A 24,844-nucleotide genomic window follows, 5' to 3' on the forward strand; every position below is an offset into this window, starting at 1 on the left:
GGCTGGGGGGCCGGAGGAGGGCCAAGGAGGCGGGCTGAGGAGCTGGGGGTGTTCAGCCTGGGGAAGAGAAGGCTGCAGGTAGCGGTAGATGGGACGGCTTTAACAGAGGACACTGCGGTGAGGTGCGAGGAGCGCACTGCGAGCACAGCGCTGAGGCGCTGGCGCTGCTGCCCAGAGCTGCGGGCGCCCCATGGCGCAGCGGGCCCCGTGCAGCATACCGGCCGGGATCCCATGATCCTCCGCTCCCCCCTCCCACCTCCACCCCTCGTTGGTTCCGTCCCCGCTCCACCGCCCCCTTCCGCTGCCGCTCCCGCTTTTCCCGGGTGGGGCGGGGTCGGAAGCAGCCGAGCGCGCGGGCGGAAGCGGAAGTGGCGCGGGGCCGCCGCCGTGGTGCCCGCGATGCTGTCGCTGGACTTTCTGGACGATGTGCGGCGCATGAACAAGCGGCAGGTGCGCGGCGGGGCGGGCGAAAGCGGGCACGCACAGACCCCGGCCGAGCCTGACCCCGCCGCCCCCTTCTCCTCCCTCCCAGCTCTACTACCAGGTGCTGAACTTCGGCATGATCGTCTCGTCCGCCCTCATGATCTGGAAGGGGCTGATGGTGGTGACGGGCAGCGAGAGCCCCATCGTGGTGGTGCTGAGGTGAAGGCGGTGGGCGCGGTGCGGTTGGGGTCGCGGCCGCGGTTTGGTTCTGGCGGTGCCTGGGCGTCCGGCCCTTTGGAGGATGCTCTCTGGAGTTGTGGCCCTGCGTCCATCCCGGCTGCCGGGTCCTGGTAGGGCAGAGCCTCTCTGAGGATCTCCGGTGTCAGTGGAAGACGGGGGAGAGGATGAAATGCCCGCAGGGAGGGGACGGGCGCTGCTGAGCGGTGCCGGGCACAGAGCAGGAGGTTCTGACTGACCGTCAGCCAGCACAGCGCGGGTGACGGAGCGCCGGCACAGGCTGCCCGGAGGGGCTGAGGAGCCTCTGTCTGTGGGGACGTTCAGAAGCCACCTGGATGTGAGCACTTTGCTCCGTGCCGGGCAGCACTGGGCCAGATGGACCCAGGGCTCCCCTCCAACCTCAGCTGTTTGATGGTTCTGTGAAGCAGGAAGGCGAAACACATCACCCTGTGTAGAAATAGCATCTTCTGTTTCTGTCAGCTGTCAAATACGTACATGACAGGGCTGGTCCTGGAGGAGGGACAGAGAAGAAACTAGAGGACATCAAAGAGCTCGATCCAAGCGCTTTCGAGTTCTATCAGACCTCCTGGAAAAACTCGGGTGAAACATGGGAAAGGAAGGCCTTGAAGCAGGAGGCCTGGCACCAGTGGTTTGGGGACACACGCTGCTGCATGAAAGCAGTGCTTGTGGCAGGGCTCGCCTTGTCACTGAGGTTGCAGCACATCCCGCTGTAGAGGCCATAGCAGCTGGGCATTGCAGCACAGTCGCCTCCTGTTCACCTCTCTTGTTGCTGCTGTGTGAGTGGTTGAAGAGTGCAACAAGTCTCAATTAATGAACAAAGAGGTTGATGTCTTTGAGATGCTAGCAAATAAATTCTTACAGGGAAGAGTTTTTTTTTAAATAGGACCAAGCTTGCCACTACCAGTGAGCGTTATTGATGTTACATTGCATCCTCACTGGTATCCATTAACTATGTTTTTCACAGCTACTTATTTTTTTTCCCCTGATCTTCTAGTGAGCTAGGAGAAAGGGAGCTGCAGCCATACCCTGGTACATGTGTGACTGTATAAGAGAAATAAGTGTACAAATGTTGTAAAGTATTGGATGATCAATAGGTATACAGAGAAGGTTAGGCTGGTGAGATTATGACGTTGGAAAAGATAATCAGAGATAAATGGAAAGTGCTCACCAATGTTGTAGGCTCACAGGAAACTCTACAAGAAGCAATCTCCAGAGAGAGATCCTTCCTGAGTGGCAGTCAGCCCTTCAGTGGGGTTAGGAGAGATGGAACCAGGCTGCACCCCTTCTGATCACGCAGCTGAATCGCCTTCACCTGTGCTCCCGGTTGACTCGGTGCTCCCCTCAGGTGGTCAATCAGGCCGTGATCCAGCAGTTCCCCTACAGGCAGAAAATAAGGGATATCACCATAACTGGATATGTTTCAGATGCTGCGTAGCCTCACAAAAGCATGACGCCATGGGTGCCACTGATGGTGTGCCCTGCTTGTGTCCTCCTCCTTTCTGGGACAGGTTCGTCCTGGTGGAGTTCTTGGGCATTGACTGGGTGCAGGCACGGCCAGGTGCTGCATGGGTACCACACGTGTCCTGTTCTGTGGCTGCTTTGGCCTTTCAGTGCATTTTTACATTGGTGTTAATTACCTCATGCCATTTAACAAGGCTCAAAAATAAAAGACTTAGAAGCAAGTGGCACTCCTGATGGATCCCTTGAAGTTCAGGGGAGATGCTCTGTGCTGCTCTTCCCAGTGAGTCAGACGTGGGCCTTTGGGTCGCATCCTCTCTTCTTATCTCCGAAACGGCAGCTTCTCTACCGTCTTGAGATAAAACAGTGAAAGTTCATTGTTTCCTGCTGTATCGCATTATTGATTTGAAAGCAGGAAGGTTAGGTATTTGATAACAGTCGTCATTTACAGGACAGGGGAAAAACAACTTGAATAGCAGTGCCTGAAATGAGATAGTTAAGCAAAGTGATGAATCACAATAACAGATTTTCAGCACGCCCGTCTGTTTGTTCCAGATGGGAGCACAAGAGCCCGTGTGTTTTCAGCGCTGCGTTCTCAAGGGCCTTCCATCTACCTGTGAAAAAACAAAACGCAAAAGCTGCCTGCCCACCACTGCAGCACTACCAGCATAGCACAATGAATTTAGTGCTCGTAGAGAAGGTGCTGCTGGTTGCCAGCCCTGTTACGAGGGAGAGAGCATAATGACTTATGTATGGTTATAACCTAATGGTTATCACCATAACCTATGGTTTTAACCCTCCCCGCTGGCACTGATCTTAATTGCTGCTAGTATAGTGATAGAAAACCCAGATGGAGCAGGGATCAGACACGTGCCAGTCCTCCAGGCCTGTGCCATTATCTTAGGCATTCTTTAAAGACACGGCAAGCTTTCTCTTAAAAGCCTATAACTGGTGAAGCCTGATTCTCAGTGTTTAAATATTGCTTAATTGCTCCTCTTCTCTTTTTCAGTGGAAGCATGGAGCCTGCATTTCACAGAGGAGATCTCCTGTTCCTAACAAACCGCATTGAAGATCCAATCAGAGTGGGAGAAATTGTGGTCTTTAGGATAGAAGGAAGGGAAATTCCTATAGTCCATCGTGTTCTGAAAATTCACGAGAAGTATGTTAAGAATTTGGGGGGCTTCTATTGCAATTGTTGAATTAATTGTCTTTTTCCTCATCTCCTTGGTTAAGTAATGGGTGGAACTTCATTTAAGAGATGTCCAAGTGCTGCAGGAAGTAATGTCAGAGTTTCCAGCAGTGCAGATCTATCCGCTTTGGTTCCCTTGTGAGGATCAGCTGCAGAGTTCCCAAGCTGGGGAGTCTGTCCCGGTATCCTGAACTCACTCTGTCATGTAGCATCTCCTGTCATTTCCATCCCAAATTGCCTCATAACTTTGCTGCTTTGTCTCCTCTAGGAATGGGTGTGTTAAGTGACCTCTGAAGTAGAACTTTATGTGTGAAGAGTGTTTTCAGCACAGCATGCACTGTTTTAAACTTTGAGGGACCTAACCAGGGGAAGGGTTTCTTTGTACAGTTTTCTTCTCTGTAGGAATCATTATAGCATCGTTATACTCAGTGTCCAGATGGGCTGCACTGTCCCTGTACCATTTGTATTCAAAATGTTGAGCAGAGTGTGCGTCAGAAGAAGTGAAAAAAGCAGTTATTCTGGTTTGATTACTGAACAGGGTTTGGTTTTCCAAGCAAGACTTTCTCTTCAGTTGTGAGCCTTCTTATTTGTCTGTTCTGAAGCAATTGGGACTGCTCAAAGCCAGCAGTTGGTGGGGATAAGAGCCGGCCCTGTGAGGGATGTGAGTCAAAGCTGAACCTTGAACTGAATCCCTGTTTCTTCATGCCAGAAGAGCTGGCATGCTGAGAAGAGAGCTGAGTGGGTAACCCCATTTGAATGTGGTCCCGGCATCTTTTTGCTGAGTAAATTAGGAATGAACTGGAGCTGTACCAAGGCTCAGAGATCCATTTCTAGATTTAATGAATCACTTGCATCATATGTAAAGGTGGCATTCAAGGGTTATCAAAGAATAGAATGGCTTGGGTTGGAAAGGACCTCAAAGATCACAAGCTCCAACCCCCCTGCCACAGGCATGTTGGTCAACTTCCATATCTAATAGTAGGCCAGGCTGCCCAGGGCCACATCCAACCTGGCCTTTAACACCTCCAGGGACATCCAACTGCTCTGGGTTGCTGTCAGCCGATGAGGTTGAAGGGACAGAGGTTCTCTCTCAAGCTTTTGTGGCAGCTACAGCTGTTGGAACGTCTTGACTCCTGGCCCAACTCGAGCTCAGCCGGCTTCATGCACATAAATAGTTCAGCTGAAATCCTGACTGCAAGGATGTTGTAGGCATAGCAGATTGTTTGCTGTACAGATTGATTCTGCACCCAGAACCTGTCGTGGGTTAGTTGTTTTTCAAAGTGTTGGTTCTTGGTAGCTTTAGTTTCAAAAAGGAGATTGGTATAGGCAGTAAATCTGCTATCAAACACTGCGCACATGCTTTTTGAGATGTCTTGGGAACTCTTTTAAGTGAAACACTACTTTCCTTCTCCCCTGTTGCATGCAAAAGTCTCATCTGGGCTCCAGTGCTGCTGCTCGGACTGGTGATTGAAGAGGTAAGAAAAGTCAGGGTATTCTCTGTCTGCTTTCAGCCAGTTTTTGGGAAGGAGGAGCGGAAACGTGCTCTCAGTGTAACAATTTGTCTCCAGACATTCTTCACCCTATTTTTTTTGCCTGGCTTTGTCTCAACACTAGGTATCCAGTGCTTTTTTTTTGTTTTAATGGAACCATAGCACCAATCCCAGATTTTGAAGTGAAGTCAAGCCGTTCTCCAGTATTTTTGATTGCATTAAAAACAAAAAAGACAAAGCCAAACTTGATCCTTATGTTAGTAAAGATGAAAGACCCAAAGCTGAGCACTGGAAGCAGCTCATACTTTGAGGTATCAGTTGCTTCTCTCGTTAGTTGAAGACTACTTTTCTGGTGGTGGTTCTGAATTCAGGAATTTCCTCTGGATGGCCGGAGTCCAGTTTGCTTCTGTAGTTACACGCTGAGAATGAAAATCGTGAAAAGACTCCGTGAAAGCTGACAGGAGTGTGAGAATGAAGAGAAGCAGAATACTCTGTTGTCCACAGTTTTGTAGCAACTGGGGCTCCAGTTCACAGCAGTATTGTTTCAAGGAGAAAAGCTTTTTCTACTTGCTAGCTTCTTCTTCATTGTTCAGAATGAAATTGAGTTTGCTCTGTGTTACAGAACAGTCTGCCATCCAGAGTGGCGCAGTGGCTGTGCAGGAGAGCCAGGCTGGCTTTCCTTTCACCTTTCAAACAGCAGAGCAGCTCTGCTGTGGGCTTCTCACACAGGTTTATGATGCGGCATGGAAACAGTTTGGTATGATGGTGTGCTCCTCACACCGTCAGTCTTCTGAATGAAATGCCATTATCTGTGCCTTTAGGTATCTCTGTCTTTTCGTGGACTCTGTAAGTAAGCTGCTGGGTTGTTGCCATTTCCATACTGTGAGCCAGATGTGCTTTGAAGAGAGATCTGTTCTATTTTTTTCCCTCTTTTTCCCTTCCAAGGCTCTCCTATCTTGTAACACAGATCGTTGTTTGGCTGTGATGACAACAGCAGGGGCTGTGAGGATCCACGTGCTTTCCCATACCATGCTGGACCTGTTGTTTCTCTGAGGAAGCCAACAGAACCAGCAGCAGTTCTCCAGATACCACAGGGAGGCAGCGGGGTCCCCAGGCAGTGGCACAGACCGCTGCTTTGAAACAAGCATTGCTGGTTGTCCATCCAGCCAGGTGGGAATGCCTGGAGAAGGGAGAAGAGAGCAAAACACCGTGTGTAAGGCCAGAGCAGGACAGCGCTGCTTCTAGGTCAGAGCAGCGGTTCTGCTGCTCCTGGGTGCTGGTTCTGATGAGCTAACTGAGGAAGAATTAGTTGAAGGAAGGATTAAATTAGAAGAAATTAAAGAGAATGAAAGGATTAAAGAGTAAAGAGAATGTACAGCGATAATTTCCCTGCTTTCAGTAAATAATGGTTTCAAGCAAGAAGTGATATTCTGTATTAATAGCCCCGTTTTCATTTTGATGTGGGTATCTGCTCACTTACTGATGTCATTCTTTGCCATCCAAAATACTTTGTCATTGAGACATAGTTCAGTTTGTACCTGTTACCTCTGGTTTTGCTTGGTGGCATCTGGGTGTTGTATGGGAAGAGGCAGTGAAAAGCTGTTTCTGTGTCACTTACATGGAGCTGCTGTCACATCTCCTGTCAGTTCTGTTGTTTCCAGGCTGAAGAGCCTTGGTCTCTTCTTTGTACAGAAGTGGCTCCGGACCTTATTCACCATTTCTGAACCTTGGCCAGGTCTTCTCTCCAAAAAGGACGTAGAGGGTTCAGAGCCATAGAAAGTCTTCAAGATGTAGGCACATCCTGAGTTCATGTCATGTCATAAAGGGATTGTTTGTTCTGTTTTGTCCCTCTTTCCTGATAATTTCTGTGTGTCAGCTTGTTCCTGACCACTACTGAGTAGAACTGTGTGCTTTAACCCCAGAGCCTCATTTTCATAGAATCACAGAATGGCTTAAGTTGGAGAGGACTTTAAAGATCACCTAGTTCCAACCCCTCTGCCATGGACAGGGTTGCCAGCCACTAGATCAGGCTGCCCAGGATCCCATCCAACCTGGCCTTGAGTGCCTCCAGGGATGAACATCCACAGCCTCTCTGGGTAATCTGTTCCAGTGCCTCAGCACCCTCTGAGTGAAGATTTCTTCCTGACATCTCACCTAAATCTCCTGTGTTTAAAGGCACTCCTTGCCCTTTCACAGTCAGACCATATAAAGTCAGTCCCCTTCCTGTTTTGAGCTCCCCTCAAGTCCTGGAAGGCCGCACTGAGGTCTCCCCGCAGCCTTCTCTTGCCCAGGCTGAACACCCCCAGTTCCTCAGCCCATCTCCATAGCAGAGGTGCTGCAGCCCTGGCAGCATCTCCGTGCCTCCTCTGCCCCGCTCCGTTTTGGATGGCAGTACAGACACCAGAACTCAATATAATGCAAGATGGGCATTGACACAAGAGAAGTCAAATGCATAGTCACAGTAGCTGAACCTTCACTGGAAATGGCTGGTTCTGTTCTTAAACTCTGCAGGAAAGCTTGCCTGGGGCCAGAATTCATTCTTCTGTTTGCATTTTTTCCCCTAAACACTGTTCCTTCCTCTGCATTCAACAGTTTCCCTCTTTCATCCTGCTTGAACATCTCGGACGTATTTGCTTCTAGCCATTTGTGTCAGTCTCAACACGCTAATTCTAGGACAGCTTTTAAGAAGTTCTTTGACTTCTCTTTCTGACTTATCTTTGCCAGGCAAAACGGTGACATCAAATTTTTGACAAAGGGAGACAACAATGCTGTGGATGACAGAGGGCTGTACAAACGAGGGCAGCACTGGCTGGAGAAAAAGGATGTAGTAGGACGAGCAAGAGGGTAAGTGGAGCTTTTTGTATTGCTTCCCACTGCTGCCTGTTCATCCCCCTCTCCCAGTGAGCTCCCCACTGGGCTTTTGTGACCTGCATGGAAGTATTTCAAGTGGTACCAGGGGGGGTTAAAAGACTAATGTGGTTGTGTTCTGTGCTTGGCCCAAGTGAAGGCATCAAGCTGTGAGCTGCATCGTGAGATTTTGATGCTGAACAGACAGCAGTGCAAAGGCAGTGCCTGCTCTGGCATTAAGGCACAATGAGAATATGTGTCAAAATTATTTTTGCGAGTCACAGTCCTTCCAGCAAGAGAGATCTGAGTTTCTAATGTGGAACCCCTGTGTTCACAATAAGGCTCTTAAGCAATGTGGGTTATCATCAGAGCTGTTAGAGGCCTGAGAGCCTACTTGCTCAATAATTCCTTCCTCATGGGAGGAAGCAACTACCAGTGTCGAATCTCCACAGCTTGCCTAATTCCTTTTTGTTGAAGTTGTCCTTCCTGAGGATCTTCTTTCGATTAGACAGGACAGCTCAAGTACCCAAATGTAATCTAAGCTTCATCTTCCTGATAATCACACACACGCACACAAAATCTCACCATGAAGCATTTTTTTTTGTATTCCAAATCACGCATAAGAGTGTCACTTTAATTAACCGTGAAGAGTGTTAGAATAATTGGAAGTAGACAGCTGACTCTTGGCTTGTTTAGATTTTGCTCTGCTCTATAGCAGTTTCTAAGGACCCTACAAGCTACGCTGCTTCTGTGCTGATTTTGTCTATCCCAAGGAAGCTCCACGGCCATTCACTTATTTTAAACTGAATTGCAACTGGGTGCTGATTGCCCCTTCCTTCCTCTCAAGAGAATAAGCTGGTATTACACCAATGTTTTATTCCCAGTGGCTACTGCTAGAAACGTGCTGGCACCTGGCTGGAGGTTCTCTGTGCTGAAAGAAGCTGGGAAAGCAGGATAAGCAACAAGCTGCGGGTGATGGCAGTTTAATTTGGTTGAATTCCCTTGCAGCACGCCGTGCATAATGAGTGATTTGACTCCCCCTGTTTGATGCAGAGGAACGTGCCTTTTGGACAGGCCTCTACTCCTGCTGCAGTGGCCCTCAGGAAAGCCAGCCTGGTTGGAGATGCAGGCACTGGCTGAAGCAGATCATCTTTTCCTAGCACTGCTGAATTGGGTCAGATTGCCACAAGGCACCACTGGGCCTTGAGCACCAAGAACCTAGAAGGCTGATATAGGAAAAAATCACCAGTTACACCAGTAGAGGTTGTGTGCACCCTTGAATACTCTTCTTGTAGTTTTTTTTTTTCACTCTTGTAGGTTTGTGCCCTACATTGGAATAGTGACCATCTTAATGAATGATTACCCAAAATTTAAGGTAAGAGTTCTTTCATTTTCTCCCCCACCAGCTAAAATTCCCTTATGAGAACTTTGCACACTCAGGCAGAACCGTTTGCCCAGTACTTCCGATCCCGTTGCTGCATCTTTAGAGGTGAGTGTGCACTCTTTGTCTCTTCTGCTTTGTCTTACAGTATGCAGTCCTCTTTCTACTGGGTTTGTTTGTGCTGGTCCATCGAGAGTAGCCTGCTGCACTGAAGAACGCAGTGAAGATTCCATGGGCTGTGTAGGTGAACGTTTTAAGTAGAAGATGATGGTCCGATGTGCCGGGAGGAAGAAGAAAACGTACATTTCAAAGCTTCTTGCCAGTTTGGGTTTGTTTTGTTTTTTACTGCCTAAGGGCGAATGTTTGTCACAGTATTTCCAATGGTTTGTCACATTTTAGCATTTTTAGTGAGGTTTTTTATATTAAAACTTTAAGCCAAACTGTTCAGTGTTTGTACTTGAAGCTGAGCTTCCTCTCCAAGTGCCTACAGGACTGCGTCCTTTAAGCCTGTGCCTCTGCTGGGCAAATGTGACGTCTCCCCATGCTGACTGAACTGTCGAATGGTGATCTGTGGAGGTGATGGTTTTTTTCCAATTTAGAACTGGAATAAAGATTTTACATCTTGCCCAGCATCTTGCCACATTCTTCATTATTGCCCAGCCTCGTTGCCCAGTTTTGTTGCCCAGGGAGGGGGTAGGCTTTGTCATTGCAAGTGGGCTCCTAGAGCCCAGTGAATTGACATCCTCTCCTTACAGAGTAGCAGCTGCTCCTGTCCTTTCTTTCTGAAGAGTAAGCAGTCCCGAGCTGTAGATCCATTCAGTATTGTTATGTTCCTGTAAATCACACTGAAATAATCTGCTTCAGGGCTGCAAGGTGTTTTGGGCAGAAGATAGCAAAGGATTACTTTGAACACAAACATTCAGTGCAGCCCTAGGTAATAGAAGATTTGAGATGGGAAACACCCACAGCTGTTTGGCAAGGATGATTTAGTAGGATGCAATAGTGTTAGGTTTTTTGGGTTGTCATTTTGGAAAAAGGATCAGAGTGCCCCTAGCTGGCCACATCTTGCTCATGTTGAAGCTACTCTTTGTCCAAACCACCGCTGCCCAGTGGTTTTAAAGAAGCTGCCTCTCATCACCACATGCAACAGCTTGTTTTGTGAGCTTCTTGTTAGTGATCTTGTTTGTGTAGAAGTGGTGTCAGAGGAGAATTTAAGACACAAGGCAGAAGCTCTGGAGCATCTGCCTCTACACTGACTGTGTGACCACTGTAACTTACATCCATGCTGTCTGTGCTGACTAATGGAAAGATTTTACCTCCCCTTCGTTAGGGCAGATCTTCACAAGAACAGGCATTGGGGTCATGGTGCCTTTGCTGCCTCCACCTGAGGCTGCCTGACCCTTCTTGTGCAGTTATCTCTGGTTGTGTTGCTTGGCAGCAGGAGCCAAGTTATCCCTGCCTGTGCTGTCCCAGGATTGACAACTTTCCTCTTGATCTGGCAAAACCTACCAGCAGTTCAAGGCCACTTGACGTGTATTACTTCAGTTGCATTTCACTGCATCCTTTATTCCCTCTTCTTCATGACTGCTCCCAGATTGCCCAGCAACAGGGATTATTGAAGATGATTACTGCTGTCACACACTCAGCTTGTGTAGGGTAAAGCAGTCCAGAAGGGCAAGGAAAAACCTCACTTATGTTCTATTTTTGGCTTCTTGCATATGTACCTTGTTAGACTTGTGCAATCTATAGAGGTGCTGTGTCCATGAGGCTGTTTTCTTTAACACTCAGCAGCTGTGCTGACCTGCAGTATCCCTACCTGAACGGAGCCAATTGGTTTAACTGCATGGTTTGTTGCCTGAGGAGCATCGTAGAATCCTTGGATCTGTTCCCTTTGAGAAGGGACTTCTGAGGGCCATCTAATCCAACTCCCCTGCAATGCACAGGGATCACAGCTAGATCAGGTTGCCTCGGGCTTGATCCGGCCTCACCTTGAAAGTCTCCAGGGATGGGGCGTCAACCACAACACTGGGCAACCTGTTCCAGTGCCTCACCACCCTCACTGTAAAAGATTTTTTCCTTATATCTAACCTAAATCTTCCCTCTTTGAGCTTGAAGCCATTTCCCCTTGTTCTATCACCACAGACCCTTCTAAAGAGTCTCCCCTTCTTTCCTGTGTCTCCCCTTTGGATACTGACAGGCTGCTATCAGATCGCCTCTTCTCCATGCTGCACAGCCCCAGCTCTCAGCCTGTCCTCATATGGAGGTGCTCCGTCCCTTGGAGCATTTTTGTGGCCCTCCTCTGGAGGCACTCCAGCAGGTCCATGTCTCTCCCGTACTGAGGATTCCCCATCTGGATGCAGTGCTCCAGTTGAGGCCTCACAATGCAGAGCAGAGGCACAAGACCACCTCCCTCACCCTGCTGGCCAGGCTTCTTTTGATACAGCCCAGGATACGGTTACTTTCCGGGCTGTGAGGGCACAGTGCTGGCTCATGTCCAGCTGCCATCCACCAGGACCCTCGGGTCTTTTTTGGCAGAGCTGCACTCAATCCTTTAATCCCCAGCTCGTTTTGTTAGTGGGGGTTGCCTCAACCCAGGTGCAGACCTTGCGCTTGAATTTGTTGAACGTCATGAGGTTCTCCCAGGCCCACTGCTCAGCCTGTCTAAATCCCTCTGGATGGCATCCTGTCCCTCTGGTGTGTCACCACTCCCCACAGCTTGGTGTCATCAGCAAACTTGCTGAGGGTGCACTCAGACCTCCCTGTCAATGTCATTGATGAAGATATTAGGGTACCAGTACCGACACTGACCCCTGGGGAACACCACTCATCAATCTCCATCCGGACATTGAACCATTGACCACCACTTTTTGGACTTGATCCTGCAGCCACTGAACAGTTCACCCATCAAATTCGTATCTTTCCAATTTGCAGAGAAGGATGTTGTGAGGTGAAGCAAAACAAATGTATTTGCAAACAGTCTACAAACAGGTCCAGCTGCTGACAGTGAGCCTTGGGCCTGCAGCTCTTTGAGTAATCCTCAATTAGTAAGACAAAACAGTAATAAAAATTTGTATCTGCCATTTGCCTCTTTTGTTGGAGCACTCGAGAAGAGAATTTGGATTCAGTTTGTGAAAATATTGGAGTGAGGGATGGGATGTTTTGTCACAGCCAAACCCAGGCAGCAGTGAGACAGCAGAAAATCTCTGTGAGGGCTACTGCCAACATGGAGCACCTTCCCAAGGACCTGGAGCAACATTTCTGTATTTGCAAGTAGCACTGATACTGGGTCTGCGTTCCCTGCTTTGCCTTTGTCTTGAGTTGTTCTGTGCATTAATTTAAATTTATTTTAACTTGGGATGATATAAGGGGCTGAGTCAAGCTCTTCTGAAGTCTGCTAATCAACACGTCTCTGAAAACTTGCTGGAATTGCTGCAGGTGCTGTTCTCTGCGTTCTCTAGCTTTCACACCTCGCAGTGGCAGTTGTATTACTGTCACCAAGCTAATTAAAATTAAAAAAAAAAGGGGGGGGCAAAGCACAAAGGGATTCTGATTGTGAGGGGTGTAGGAATTAGCTCTCCACAAGCACCTGAGATGAGAAACGGTCCTTTCAGATGTCTGGAAATAGCAAAGTCCCCGTCCTGCCTGCAGCACGGCCCCCAGGCTGGCGATGCCGGCTACTGGCAGCAGGTGTCAGCAGTCAGTGCGGCTGAGGACTGCAGATTTGGGTGCAGGAAGGTCTTTCCCAGCTTTGCTCTTGCATGGTGACCCGCAAATGAGCAGGAAGAGTTTGAAAAATGAAGGATGTTTTTGGGTAAAGTGTGGGGTAGTTCCAGCCCAGGTTTAGTGATTATTGGAGCCATGGTGTGATTTGGGAAATGACCTCTGCGGGCCATCTTCTGCCTCTTCAAAGCTCAGTGTAGCTCATAACGTGGATCTGTGTTATCTGCAGCCATGAAATGAGGTGTTGGCTCTCATAAGAGTGAGGATTCATGCCGCAAATCCATTTGCAGCTCCAACGCCCACCAGCTCCTATGCTACCTCCCACATCACCTTCTGCATCCCTCCAACACCTCTTCTGCCACTGCGGGAAGGGAAGATGCTGGGGATGAGGCTGCAGAGGCTGCAAACTGGGAGCGTGGGGGCAGGATGACAAAGAGCTGCTGCTGGCTCCATTCCCCAACTCTTATTCTGCTTTGCGGAGCAGAAAAGCTATGGAGCGTGCAGGATCTCTGGTTCAGCTGGTTGCTAATGCTGAAAGGTCTGGCGAGTGCTGCCATGCTCCCACAGAGCCAGGGGTTTTGCTGTTTAGATGGGCTGAGGCTTTGTGTTTTATTTCAGGTTTGTTCTTTTTTTAAAGGTGAGGCTGCTGCAGGAAAGCCTTTGAGGCTTAAGGATCTCAGGGTGGCTTAGGAAACATGGAGACCTTTGTGTCACAACAGGAACGGGATTTATTTGTAAAGCATGTGGGTGTTGAAAGGTCTGGTTTATAAAGAAAAAAAAAAAAAAACAATGGGAAAAAAAAAAAAAAAAACAGCCTGGGCTAAGACTGCCACGGGCTCTGTTGTGGTTACAGCCAAACACAGCAGATTTTCTGGTAGACAATATCATTGCCTAATTACTGCTCGATGACATCTGCAGTCCGGGGCGCAGCTCTGCAGTGCACAGATCCCGGCAGGGGCAGGAGCCGCCTCAGAGCAAAGCAGTGCTGGGTGTCTCTGATCATTGCTGCAGTTCTGATGGCTGACTTTTTTCACATCAAAGGCAGACAGACAAGTATGATGGATGGGCGGTGAGCTGTGAGAAGTAACGTGCTGAAAATTGAAGCTCTTTGAAACGAAGGCTGTCTTTGTTTGTGTGTTTATGATGCCTGAATGCACATCATCAGCCAAACAGCAGTGAGCATTACCTGTTTTCCTCTGCCGCTGCATACTGCTTAAGCAGGGAGTTTCTAAGGACTGCGTTTGTAAGACAATTGGCTCGTGCTTTCCTTAATAAAACTGGATGATCTCATGGTGCTTTTACTGCCTTTATAATCAGAACACGTCAACCTCATGTTTTCCAAGGAGAAGCTGTAAAGCAAAGCGTTATCCTTGGATAGAAGACTGCTTCTTGCTGGGGAAACACACGATGGCAAACCCAGCGTACAGCTCCCGGGATGAGCTGAACAGGGATGCCAAGGGAGGAGAGGTGGCTTAGGCAGAGAATCTCCTCTGCTGCAGCAGGAGAAACAGAGCACCCCGGCTGAAGGCCAGCAGTGTGGGTGACTCAGGGGCTGAATCAGAGGAGGGGGTGTCCTGGTTCCGGACCTCTGACTGCCAGGTACACCCTGGTGATGCCAGGCAGCCACAGCCTTCGGTTCCCATCCGTGCCAGCCACTCCTGGCACTGCTCCATGCCCTGAAGATGACTGGTCCACCTTAGCTCTGGGGAAGCAGCACCTATATTGCGTCGTAAGGCAATTTCCTGCCTCTTTTGCCTTCTGCTCTCCCTTGCAGCGCTTCCATCCCTTTCTGCTCACAGGGCTGCTCATACACGTGTTCAATTCTAATAGGTCTTTTGAATGTTTGTTCTAGCAAAGTTCCCCAGGCCTTGGTGGAAATCAAAACTGCACAGAGATCTGTCTAATTAGGGACAGATTAGAAATGCACCCTGTGATCCAGGATGGCGCAAACATGCTCTCTTGCTCCCGCTCTCTCTGCCTGCCCCCACATCTCTTGACTTTCCTGCTAGTTCTCTTTAATAATTTAAGAGCACCTCTTGGAGCACTCTCTGCTGAGTATCTTGCTATCGCCTCTGCTCTCCAATTTCTCTTTCTCCTATAGAACCAGTCTTGCAGGGTTTCAGTTTCCAGAGAGGCAGAAGTAAAAATAATGTGGAGAAAATGAACTTCAGTTTAATTTTTCTAAGCCTCAATTCACTCAAAGAGGGACATCAGTCTTCTGCCACGTAATTCTGGTTGGGACACTTCTGATCTAGGCATGGATTTGCCTGCAAGAAAACACGACTTTTTTCTCTAAGTCTTGTTACAAAGCTGTTATTTGTACTGTGTCCAGCAGGTGTGGAGTGAGTGGGAAACCTCAGGGAAAACCACAACTCATTTACTGCTTAAATGAAAATTGAAAAACAAGATGTGTGAGATTTCAAATTTTATCTTTTATCAACAACCACTGCTGCCTGTGGAAGAATGAATGTAACAGAGGGATTCAAACTTTGTAAACAAGAGGCAAATGCGTCAAAACAGAGCCTGGGGCGTATGACAGGGCTTTAAGTTTGACCTGGCTTTGGAGGAACAGTGAAGGAGAAGCTGAAGCAACTTATCTGCTGCTAAGAGTTTTATTGGCACCAGGAGCTCTGTGAAAGAGACGCGCAGGGGCTTTGAGGCCTTTGCTCTTCGTGTGTGTTTTTTATTAGAGCCATTGGTTTTGAGCATGCATTTTCCTGCCCAGTGGATATTGCAGGGCTAGAAACATGCACGCCGTGTTTCTGGGGCTCTGCAGCTCAGAGTCCCTCCCAGGCCGCCTGGGAGATGCATCCGTCAATGGCAAGGTATCAAAGCATAATTCAACAGCGAGGAAACAAAATGGACCTTGTTTTAAGCCCTCTGAACCACGGCATTTCCAGATTGCTCCGTTAACTTTGCCTGCCCTTAGCTCAGCATTAGCAAGGCCCTCTGTGCAGAGTATGATACGTTTATTCTGCAGAGCTAGAGGAAAATCTGTTCTGCTTCACTTTTAGGTACGTTTGGATTTGTTGATAGTTTCACGGGTCTGTCAGTACCCTCATCAGCTCTGCGCAGGCTGGAGTTGCTGACTGATACGGAAGGAGGCATCCCAGGTGTCCTGTGGTGCCGTGGGCTCTCGGAAACATCGGTATAAGAACTCACAGAAGAAAGCAGTGAAGGAGAGGACAACAACAAACCCTGGGGCCTGGACGGAAATGCTGTGGGACACGGAAAGCATTGAGCTATTTGCCTGCCCTGCAACACCCACTAGAAGCACCAAGGGATTCCTGGTGAGCTGGGAATGTGGGGATCTGCAGGCTATAAACCAGATCAGCAGGCCGGAAAGGAGTAGGACCTAATCTACAAGAAAATTGGAGCTCGCTGAAGGAATCAGGAGGTGTGTGGGCAAGGTGATCCTGCTGGGATCATCCAGCTGCATTTCCCAAAGGTAGTTGGCAAGGGCCCTCAGAGAAGGCTCCTAAGGAGAGGAAGGAGACCTGGAATACAAGAGGAGGCCCTTACTGGGAGAAATCGTTTGCTAAAAGGTAGAAGGAAACAGTTTCCATAGCAGAAGACACCAGGGTACTGTGCAGAGATTGAGTTCAGCACATTCAAAAATGATCTGCAAAAGAAGGCAAATGCTGAAGTTTGGTGTTGATATTAAGTTTTTCAGGGTTGGTGTGGATGAAGGCCAACTGTGAAAAGAGAGTGGGCAATAAAAATGATGAAATTCAAATGTACATACATACAAAATTGTGCACGGGGGAAAAAAACAATTTTAACTCTATTTATAAAACAATGGGTTCCGAGTTAAGTGTTACCATCTGGAACACTGGGGTTGTAACAGATTGTGCTATGAAAATGTCATTTCAGTGGTCAGTAGTCATCGAGAAAATAAATTGCAAGTGAGAATTAATAGGGAAAAATAGAGAGTAGAACATACCACGGCAGTTTCCTCCAACCAGAGGCATAAGGGGAAACCAGCAGCTCAAGCTGAAAGATCCCGAGGTCCTTCAGGCTGCCTTGGGTGAGAAGGAATGGTTCCTGCAGGTGGGAAGGAATGGATCCAGCTGCAGAAAGGCGGCTGCAGGCTGCTCTGGCCCAGCTCCAGGGGTTAATCCCAGCAGGAAAGGGGACGGTGGGCTCTGCACAGATGCACACTGCCTCGAGGGCAAAGCCATCTATCAGAAGTCCAGCCTGTGCTGAGTCACCTCCGTCCTTCCCCAGCTCCATTGCAAGGCTCTCGGTGGCTGACAGGCGACTCCGCTGTACCACCTGCAGAAACCAATGTTGTGACCTTTGCTGGCAGAAATCAATTTCTAAAATGGAATTTGTAACGTCTTTTGTAAAATATATTAACTGGGGAGATTCCTTTGGTGGCAAATAGCAGTTGGTAAGGTGAACTTCTGAGCTGCAGAGAGCAAGCTGTAGAGGAGCACTGTAGTGACAGTTTCTGCCCTAGGTGCTGGAACTTGGGTCATTGAACCTCTCCCAAGCAGGAGACTTCAAGTGTGGGTGCCAGCTGTTTTTCCTGAATTACAAATATCATGTTTTTGCAATGGAGATACAGATGAAAAAATCCAGTGGAAATTTGGTCTCCATTTGTAAGCAAGGTCACTTGCACTGCAGCCACCTTTCAAGCCATGTTTGTTCATTCTCAGGGTGACAGTGGAAGAAGCAGCACTCTTGCCTGCTCAGGAAGGGAACAGCTTGGCTGCAGTGTGATCACCGCTGCAGTTGTTATTCCCAGGTGTGGTAAAACACGTTTTGGGTGGACCCAGTCTGTTGAGCATCCTGTCCAGGGGCTGCTTAGCACCTGTACAACGTTCACTAGTGCACGGGAACTGCTGAATCACGGCCTGATCGATCACCTGAGGTGAGCACTGAGTCAGCCAGGGGAGCACAGTGAAGGCAGTTCACCTGTGCTGCTGGAAGGGGTGGAGCCTGGCTGCACCTCTCCCAGACCCATTTAAGAGCTGGCTACCAGTGGGGAAGGATCTCTTCTGGAGATCTCTCCTCTGGAATTTCATAGTGAGCCCAGGATATGGGTAAGCATTCTATCTATTCTCTTTTGGTATAGCAACTGCTTAGCCAAACTCTCTGGTATAATTCATAATTATAATATCTGTACATTCATTGATGATACAACTAGAAATTGCCCTTGACTGTAATTATGCCACTTAAGAGGGCGAGCTGTGCTAAGCTTCGGGTTTGCACTCTGTGTTTTGGTGTTGGGAACTCAATTTTAACAAGACCATGGCAGGGGACGAAATTGGTATTCTCAAACCTTGCCTGTACAGCTTCCTTTAGCATCAACTGTGCTGCTCAGCAAGCAGTGGGCTTGGGTCTATTTCCCTGTTTTCCATAAAACCCCGCTGGCTGCCCAGAATCATGTCCACTTCCAGCCTGCGCCATGTCCCTGAGCAGCTATTGTGTTGCTTTTCCCCAGCTTGAAACCAGGGTTGTGAGCCCTTGTTAATCAAATCTCCTTGTCCAGCTAAGTCTCTGTGTCAAGCAATTAAAGCAGTGTGCTATCAGCTTCTGGGTGTTTGTTACAAGGCTGTGACAGAAAAGCTCCCCACTTACCTGTTCCCAGCCTGGCTTGCAATCCCTCATTACAGCCTGGAAGAGAGAAACAGCTGCAGGACTTATGAGGACCCTGGGAGCACATGAGGCTTTATACATACATATATATATATATATATATTTTTTTTCCTCTTGTAACATTAAAGCTGTGTTTGCAGTTCAGACTCTGCCCTAGGCTGAGGGAACAGTGAATTGCTCTGAGATCTTTTCTCTCCAGCAGCAATAAACCCTGAGAAGCACAATGCTAGCAGTCTTCCCTGTGCCTATTCCCAGGGAAGCTCTCCACCCCACGACCTGGACCTACTGGTAAAGCAGAGCTTTGGGTTCGGCGCCACTTCAGGTTGTTTTGAGGTTATTTTGGGATCTTTTAGTGCCGTTTTGGGATTGTTTCAGAGTCATTTTGGTGCCATTTGGAGCTAGGCTGTCTGCGGGCAGTTCGGACATCATTTGGGCCTTTTGGGGGCTGCTTTGGTGCTATTTTAGGCTGTACTGTGGGCTCTTTTGGGGTGACAGTGCAGATAAAAGCGCAGCGGCTGGCGGTGAGGCGGCCCTGGCGCTCCGTGTGTCCCACCGCACCGCGACGCCCTGTGACTCCGCGCGACGCCCTGACTGGACGCGGAGGGCGGGAAAGCAGTGGGCAGGGGCAGCCTCGAGGAGGGGGCGTGGCTTGAAGAGTCCCCGCCCCCCGCTCAGTATAAATGGAAGCGGCGGCGACGGCGGCTCTAAGCGGGAGCGTGTCCCGCCGGGGCGGCCATGGTGGCGGTGCGCTGCCTTCTGCTGCTGCTGTGCGGCGCTGTGCTGGGGCGCGCCGTGCACCTCGACTTCGCCGAGCACCGCAGCCAGGCGGCCAAGATCAAGGTCAACCCCCGCGGCAACCTGTGGGCCACAGGTACCGGGGGCCCGCGGGGCAGAGCGGCAGGGGCGAGGGTCGGTGCTCGAGGCTGCGGGGCCGGGACTGGCGCGGCGGTCCCGTGAGGGGCGGTTGAGGCGGGCTGCGGTCACGCCGTCTCCTGAGGTCTCCTTTCGCGAACGGAGCTCGCAGTTCCTTTGGAGCACGGATGGCCGCTCTGGGAGCCGTGGCGCCCCGGCTGTGCCCGGCGGTCCTGCGGGCGGAGGTGAGGGGCACGGCTCTCTTCGTGGCTCCCGGCGCCGAGCCGCCGGTCCTATGGCCGTAGAGATGCCGTCGGAGGAGGAGGGCTCCCCGAGCGAGGCCCCGGGGCTGCTGGGCTCTTCTAGGCGTTCGGTTCGCTGGCTGCGGGTTGTCGGCGTGCGGTGCGGGTCGCAGCCTGGCTCTCGGAGGTCCCCGCCCCGCTGCCGGGCGCGAGGCACACGAGCGCGCTGTGTTGCAGGTCACTTCATGGGGAAGAAGAGCGTGCCGGGCACCCCGCGAATGGATGAACTGCGGCAGCCGGCGGCGCCGATGTCTTTCGGCCCCTCGCTCAGAGCTTTGCTGGAGGACGTGGTGGAACTGCTTACCCGGGAGCTCCTGAAAATCCTCTTGCAAGAAAGACTTTTGGATCAGAACCAAAGAAAATACGATCTCGCTGACCAGGTGAATATTGGCTGGTATGGAGGGAGATGCCTGGAGCAGGGAGATGGTGGAGATGGAAGCACCTGCGCTGCTGCTGGAGGTTTGGCTCTTTCTAGGATTGTGTTCGGCTGAACGACAGGGGCTTTTTGTCCTGATGATTGGAGAGTGAGCAGGGGATGAGGTGATCTCCAGGCCAGGGGTTGTTAAGGAGCATCTGGATCCTCCTCTGATGCAGATGAGGGTAGCTGGCTGCTGCGGCTGCCACGTGTGTCCCTTTATCCAGCTGTGGTAAAGACAAGGAGTGCAAATCCTGCCTCTTCTCTCCTTGCAGAGAAAGGTCAAGAGAGACACTGCTCTGTATGTGCAGGAAGAAGAGTCTGTCCTGCAAAAAGGTTTTAGTCTTCTAATTCCCCTTTCTGGGGCTGTTTTGCTGTGGTTAGGGTGCAGGGGACATGTGATGTTGTTAGTTTGGCCTGCAGAGAGGTGAGGTGTGTGTTATTTCCCTGCAGAACAGGTCTTTAGGAACAGTCGCATGCCCTATCTACAGCAGGGGTTCCTGTACCACATCAGCAGATCTTCACATTCCTCTTTTTAGCTCCTTGGTGTGGCTTTCCCTGGGGGCTTTCCCAGCTCCTAGTGGGAAGTTAGCCCCTGGGAGCAAAGCATGCACAGATCCTCACATAGGAGGTGGAGTTGCTTGGGCTGTGTTTCTGCCCGTTTGTTGCCTCTTGTGTGTTTCCTTGGTGTCTTGTACTTTCTGTTCACAGCAGAAAGTAATGGAGAGCCTAGAAGAGATGAAATCCTCATGGGTGTGTCCTGTGTGTGCTCCCACTGAGCTGCCATGCTTGAGGAGCCATTCAGTAGCTGAACACAGGTAAAGCTGCTTCTGTCATCTAGAAGCACTGATTAGGCAGTGCTTGCTCCTGTTTGCTTTTTGGGATAGGCACAGGTGGAGTGGAGCTGCAGGGATGTGAGCCTGAGTGGTACTGATGCTCAAGGACCTCCCTGATTCAATTTCATCAGATTTAGGTAAACTGAGGATCTGCTAGCAAACTAATCCCCTTGGGACAGAAGATACAGCTGGAGATGGAGCCAGAGCTAGAACCCAGTGCTGGACATCAGCCTTTGGTATGTGGGCTGCCCAGTGCCCATCTGGTGCCTGGATGTGAGGTTGCACCCCATTCTGGGTGCCTGGCAGGCAGTTGGCTCCTACCTCATACCAGTTCCTTCCAGAACCACACAGCTCTCCTGCCTCAATCTGCACGTGCTCCCAGCTGGGTCTTAGATCTGTTTCTGTCCTTCAGGTACCCTGAGCACCTCTAGACTGGCTTCTGCCTTCCTGTTCCTTTTTTTCCTACCACTCACCCCCTTGACCATCTGTGCTTCTGAGCTGCTGGTTGACATTAATTCTTCATGATGATTTTGAGCGCTGTCGTTATATGTTTCTGTGGGACCTTTTTTTGCTCTTGTTGGGGTGACATGACAGCAGCATAAATTCCTCCTGCTGTTCCTGCTTTCTCCCTTCCTGTAGCTGTTGTTGGACACCTGGGGTCAGCAGCCAGCCTGTGCTTGAGCTGGTGTGTGTGCTGCATTTGCCACCTGCCTAAGAAGCTGCTCAGCAGCTTTGTGCTGCGAAACTCTGTACACCCTCTTCTCAGGGTCTGTCACTTCCATCCTGAAGCAGTTTAGAAAAGCAGAGATGCTTCTCCCTTCCTGTTTCTCAGCGGGACAAGAACTAACATGCAAGTGCTGTTCTGGTGCTTCAGCACAAAAGCTGTGCTGTGCTGCAGGGTAACTGTCGGGAATGCACACTACTGTTCAAAAACTGAGCAGACCTTTTACACTGAGGCAGTATCACTGATCATTCATAAACTGGTTCACCCTTCCTGTGGGCTCCTGTAAACATTAAACAAATCCTTTGCTTCACATGGGCTGGTCCTGCCTGCTGCTGGTGGGATTTGTCTCAAAATGTCCCTCCATGAAGCAGGATCCCACACACCATTCCATGCAAATCATAGCAGAAGTCTCACAGAACAGGAGATGGCTGCGAATGGGGATTATTCATCTTTTTAACCACATGCAGTAGCAGGGCTTGGCTCTCAGTGTGCTGGGGTTTCACAGTGCCACCCCAGGGCTGTGCCTGTGCATGTGATATCAGCTGAGGTGGCACAGGGGAGTTGTGGCTCACCATTGTGCTTTTTCTTGTAGGAGACTGGGCTTTTAACAAAGGTGCTGGAGAAGTATTTCTCAAACTGAAGAAGCGCAGCAGTGAAGGATGAGGTCGGCAGGCTAAGCTGTGCATGGCAAATGGAGGAGAGCATCATCCTTGTGGGTTACTGTAGCAACATCACATTTATTCTTTCTGTAATACTGTTAATAGTGATTGCTTGTATGAAAAGCAGATCCTCCCTGTATATTTCCTGTATGTTTTCTGCTTCCTTGTTGTCTGATGTGCCCCTGTGAATAAAACCAGCTCTTTGCAGATGCTAGCTCAGACTTTTTCTTGAGGGTGGAAAGGCAGACCCCATGGCTTGTGCAGGAAGAATGCAGAATGGAAGGAGGCTCCTGCTTCTCATCACCAGGAGGTGATAGGCTATGCTCCCTGCTGCCCCGCTTATTGATCTAAAACAAAATTACAAACTTGGGTAAGTTGTTACAGCACTTGCTACTGCAGCAATCCTCTATAATGCTTCATCATTCTTTAACAGTCCTGGCTACCGGGGATATCCCAGTGGACTGGAGACTGGCAAATGTGACGCCCATCTTCAAAAAGGGCTGAAAAGATGATCCTGGTAGCTACGGACCTTTCAGTCTCACCTCAGTGCCAGGGGAGGTTATGGAATGGATAATCTCGGGAGCCATCGTGGACCGGTTAAGGGTCAACCAGGGGATCAGGCCCAGTCAGCATGGGCTTACCAATGATAGATCCTGTCTGACAAACCTGATTTCATTCTATGACAAGGTGACCCGCTTAATGGATGAAGGTAAAGCTGTCAATGTGGTCAACCTGGACTTCAGTAAAGCCTTTGACACTGTCCCCCCCAGCATCCTCACAGAGAAACTGGCTGCCCACATTTTGGATGGATGTATGCTCTGCTGGGTGAAACACTGGCTGGATGGCCGGGCCCAAAGAGTTGTGGTCAGTGGAGTTAAATTCAGTTGGCAACCAGTCACGAGTGGTGTGCCCCAGGGCTCAGTGCTGGGGCTGCTTCTATTCAACATCTTTATTAATGGTCTTGATGAGGGGATTGAGTGCACCCTCAGTAAGTTTGCAGACACCACCAAGCTGGGAGGGAGTGTTGATCTGCCAGAGGGGAGAAAGGCACTACAGAGTTAACAAGGTTAACTGAATGAATTTCAGTAGGGCCAAGTGTTGGGTCCTGCATTTTGGTCATAACAACCCCAGGCAACCATACAGGCTTGAGGGGGAGTGGCTGGAAAGCTGCCTGATGGAAAGGGACTTTGGGTACTGATGGACAGTCAGCTGAATGTGAGCCAGCAGTGTGCACAGGTGGCCAAGAAGGCCAATGGCATTCTGGTTGTATCAGGAATGGTGTGGTGAGCAGGACCAGGGAAGTCATCCTGCCCTGCACTGCACTGGTGAGGCCTCACCTCAAGTACTGTGGTGTGTTTTGGGCACCTCAGTACAGAAAGGATGTGGAGGTGCTGCAGCAGGTCCGAAGAAGGACAACAAGGCTGGTGAAGGGCTTGGAGAATATGGCCTGTGAGGAGAAGGAACTGGGGCTGTTAGTTGGGGAAGAGGAGGCTGAGCGGAGACCTGATTGCTCTCTTCCAATAGCTGAAAGGTGCTTAGAGCAAGAGCAGGGTTGGTCTCTTCTCACAGGTGACAGGAGGGGAAATGGCCTCATGTTGTACCAGGGTAAGATTGGGTTGGATATCAGGAGGCACTTCTTTACAGAAAGGGTTGTGAAGCGCTGGAATGGGCTCCTCAGGGAGGCGGCTGAGTCACCATCCCTGGATGTGTTTAAAAACCATTTGGATGTGGTGCTCAGGGATGTGATTTAGTGGAGGGTTGTTAGAGTTAAGGTGCATGGTCAGGTTGTGGTTGGACTCAATGAACTTTAAGGTTTTTTCCACCTGTGTGATTCTATGATTCCATAAGTTCTCCTTGTTGGAGTGTACTTGCTTTAGGATGACTGTGTGGCGTGCTTGCAATGTGTGCCCATGGCTAAGCTCTTGTGTGTGACCCCAGGGTCCTCTGGAACAGCTGAAGAAGGCAGGTTGTCTTTTTATTAACTTGTTTTTGATGATGTGTTTAGAACAGCGAGTGTACTGTCTTCAGAGATGCAGAAGGCTGGAAACAAGCAGAGATTACAGAATAAGTTTCTGTAACTTCGTAAAGTGCTGTTCATATACTGTCCCCCAGCTACCCTGGGCACATCCTCAAGCAGAGCTAACTCTGACACTAGGTGCCTTAAGGGAAGCTGTAAGCTGTCCCCTGCATCCTTCTCATAATGCATTCAGCCTCGACCTCTGCAGGGGGCTGCTCTGAGCTCCTGCTGGGAGGAGAGCCGTTCTCTCAAATGCATGCAGGCCATGTTGTACCAAGGCATGATCCATGCCTGGATCAGTGCTAGGATCCTTCCCACTTCAGGGGAGTGGGACCAAGCCAAGGGAAAGTTTTTCAGGAAGGTGCCTCTCTTAAACTTATTTTCTCCACACACTTGTTGCTGCGTGCTGGGAGATGAGCAGCCCCCAGTCTGCCTTCTATTAGCTGTAGCAAAGCCTTGGCTTATAAACTAATAATAAGCAAGAAAAATAATGGCTCAGCCTATCATATTTGATGCTGGAGCAGACCAGATGCCTGAGAGCTGGCAGTTGTGATGGAATGGCAGCTGTATGGGATTTCTGACCTGATGCTCAGCTGTCTTATGACATGCCATGTTGTGGGACTGCCAGCTTACATCTTGCTCAGGGAGGCCTGAGGGAAGGCAGACAGA

The 24,844-nt window shown here is 49.7% G+C and overlaps 2 protein-coding genes across 4 annotated transcripts; both read left to right on the plus strand.

Annotated features, from left to right (window-relative positions):
- The first annotated feature begins 357 nt into the window (after positions 1 to 357).
- Positions 358 to 9,671, plus strand: SEC11A (SEC11 homolog A, signal peptidase complex subunit). The gene is made up of 6 exons (XM_042885762.1): positions 358 to 450; positions 533 to 642; positions 3,149 to 3,298; positions 7,543 to 7,662; positions 8,983 to 9,040; positions 9,195 to 9,671. The coding sequence occupies exons 1-6, from the start codon at positions 400 to 402 to the stop codon at positions 9,243 to 9,245; spliced, it is 540 nt and encodes a 179-aa protein (XP_042741696.1). The 5' UTR covers positions 358 to 399; the 3' UTR covers positions 9,246 to 9,671.
- Positions 9,672 to 19,099: 9,428 nt separating this feature from the next.
- On the plus strand, positions 19,100 to 22,365 carry NMB (neuromedin B). Of its 3 annotated transcripts, none has more exons than XR_006181436.1 (5): positions 19,100 to 19,241; positions 19,702 to 19,904; positions 20,651 to 20,757; positions 20,907 to 21,011; positions 22,092 to 22,160. XR_006181436.1 is itself a non-coding variant. In XM_042885764.1 (3 exons), the coding sequence occupies exons 1-3, from the start codon at positions 19,106 to 19,108 to the stop codon at positions 22,137 to 22,139; spliced, it is 387 nt and encodes a 128-aa protein (XP_042741698.1). In that variant the 5' UTR covers positions 19,100 to 19,105; the 3' UTR covers positions 22,140 to 22,365. The 3 variants fall into 3 exon arrangements, 1 of the variants encoding a protein (XP_042741698.1); XR_006181437.1 differs by having other exon boundaries at positions 20,654 to 20,757; XM_042885764.1 differs by lacking the exons at positions 20,651 to 20,757; positions 20,907 to 21,011 and having other exon boundaries at positions 22,092 to 22,365.
- The last annotated feature ends 2,479 nt before the right edge of the window (positions 22,366 to 24,844 follow it).

Source organism: Lagopus leucura, unplaced genomic scaffold (assembly GCF_019238085.1).
Source record: "Lagopus leucura isolate 7727_CA_CO unplaced genomic scaffold, USGS_WTPT01 Super-Scaffold_100052, whole genome shotgun sequence".
NCBI classification, from domain to species: Eukaryota; Metazoa; Chordata; class Aves; order Galliformes; family Phasianidae; genus Lagopus; species Lagopus leucura.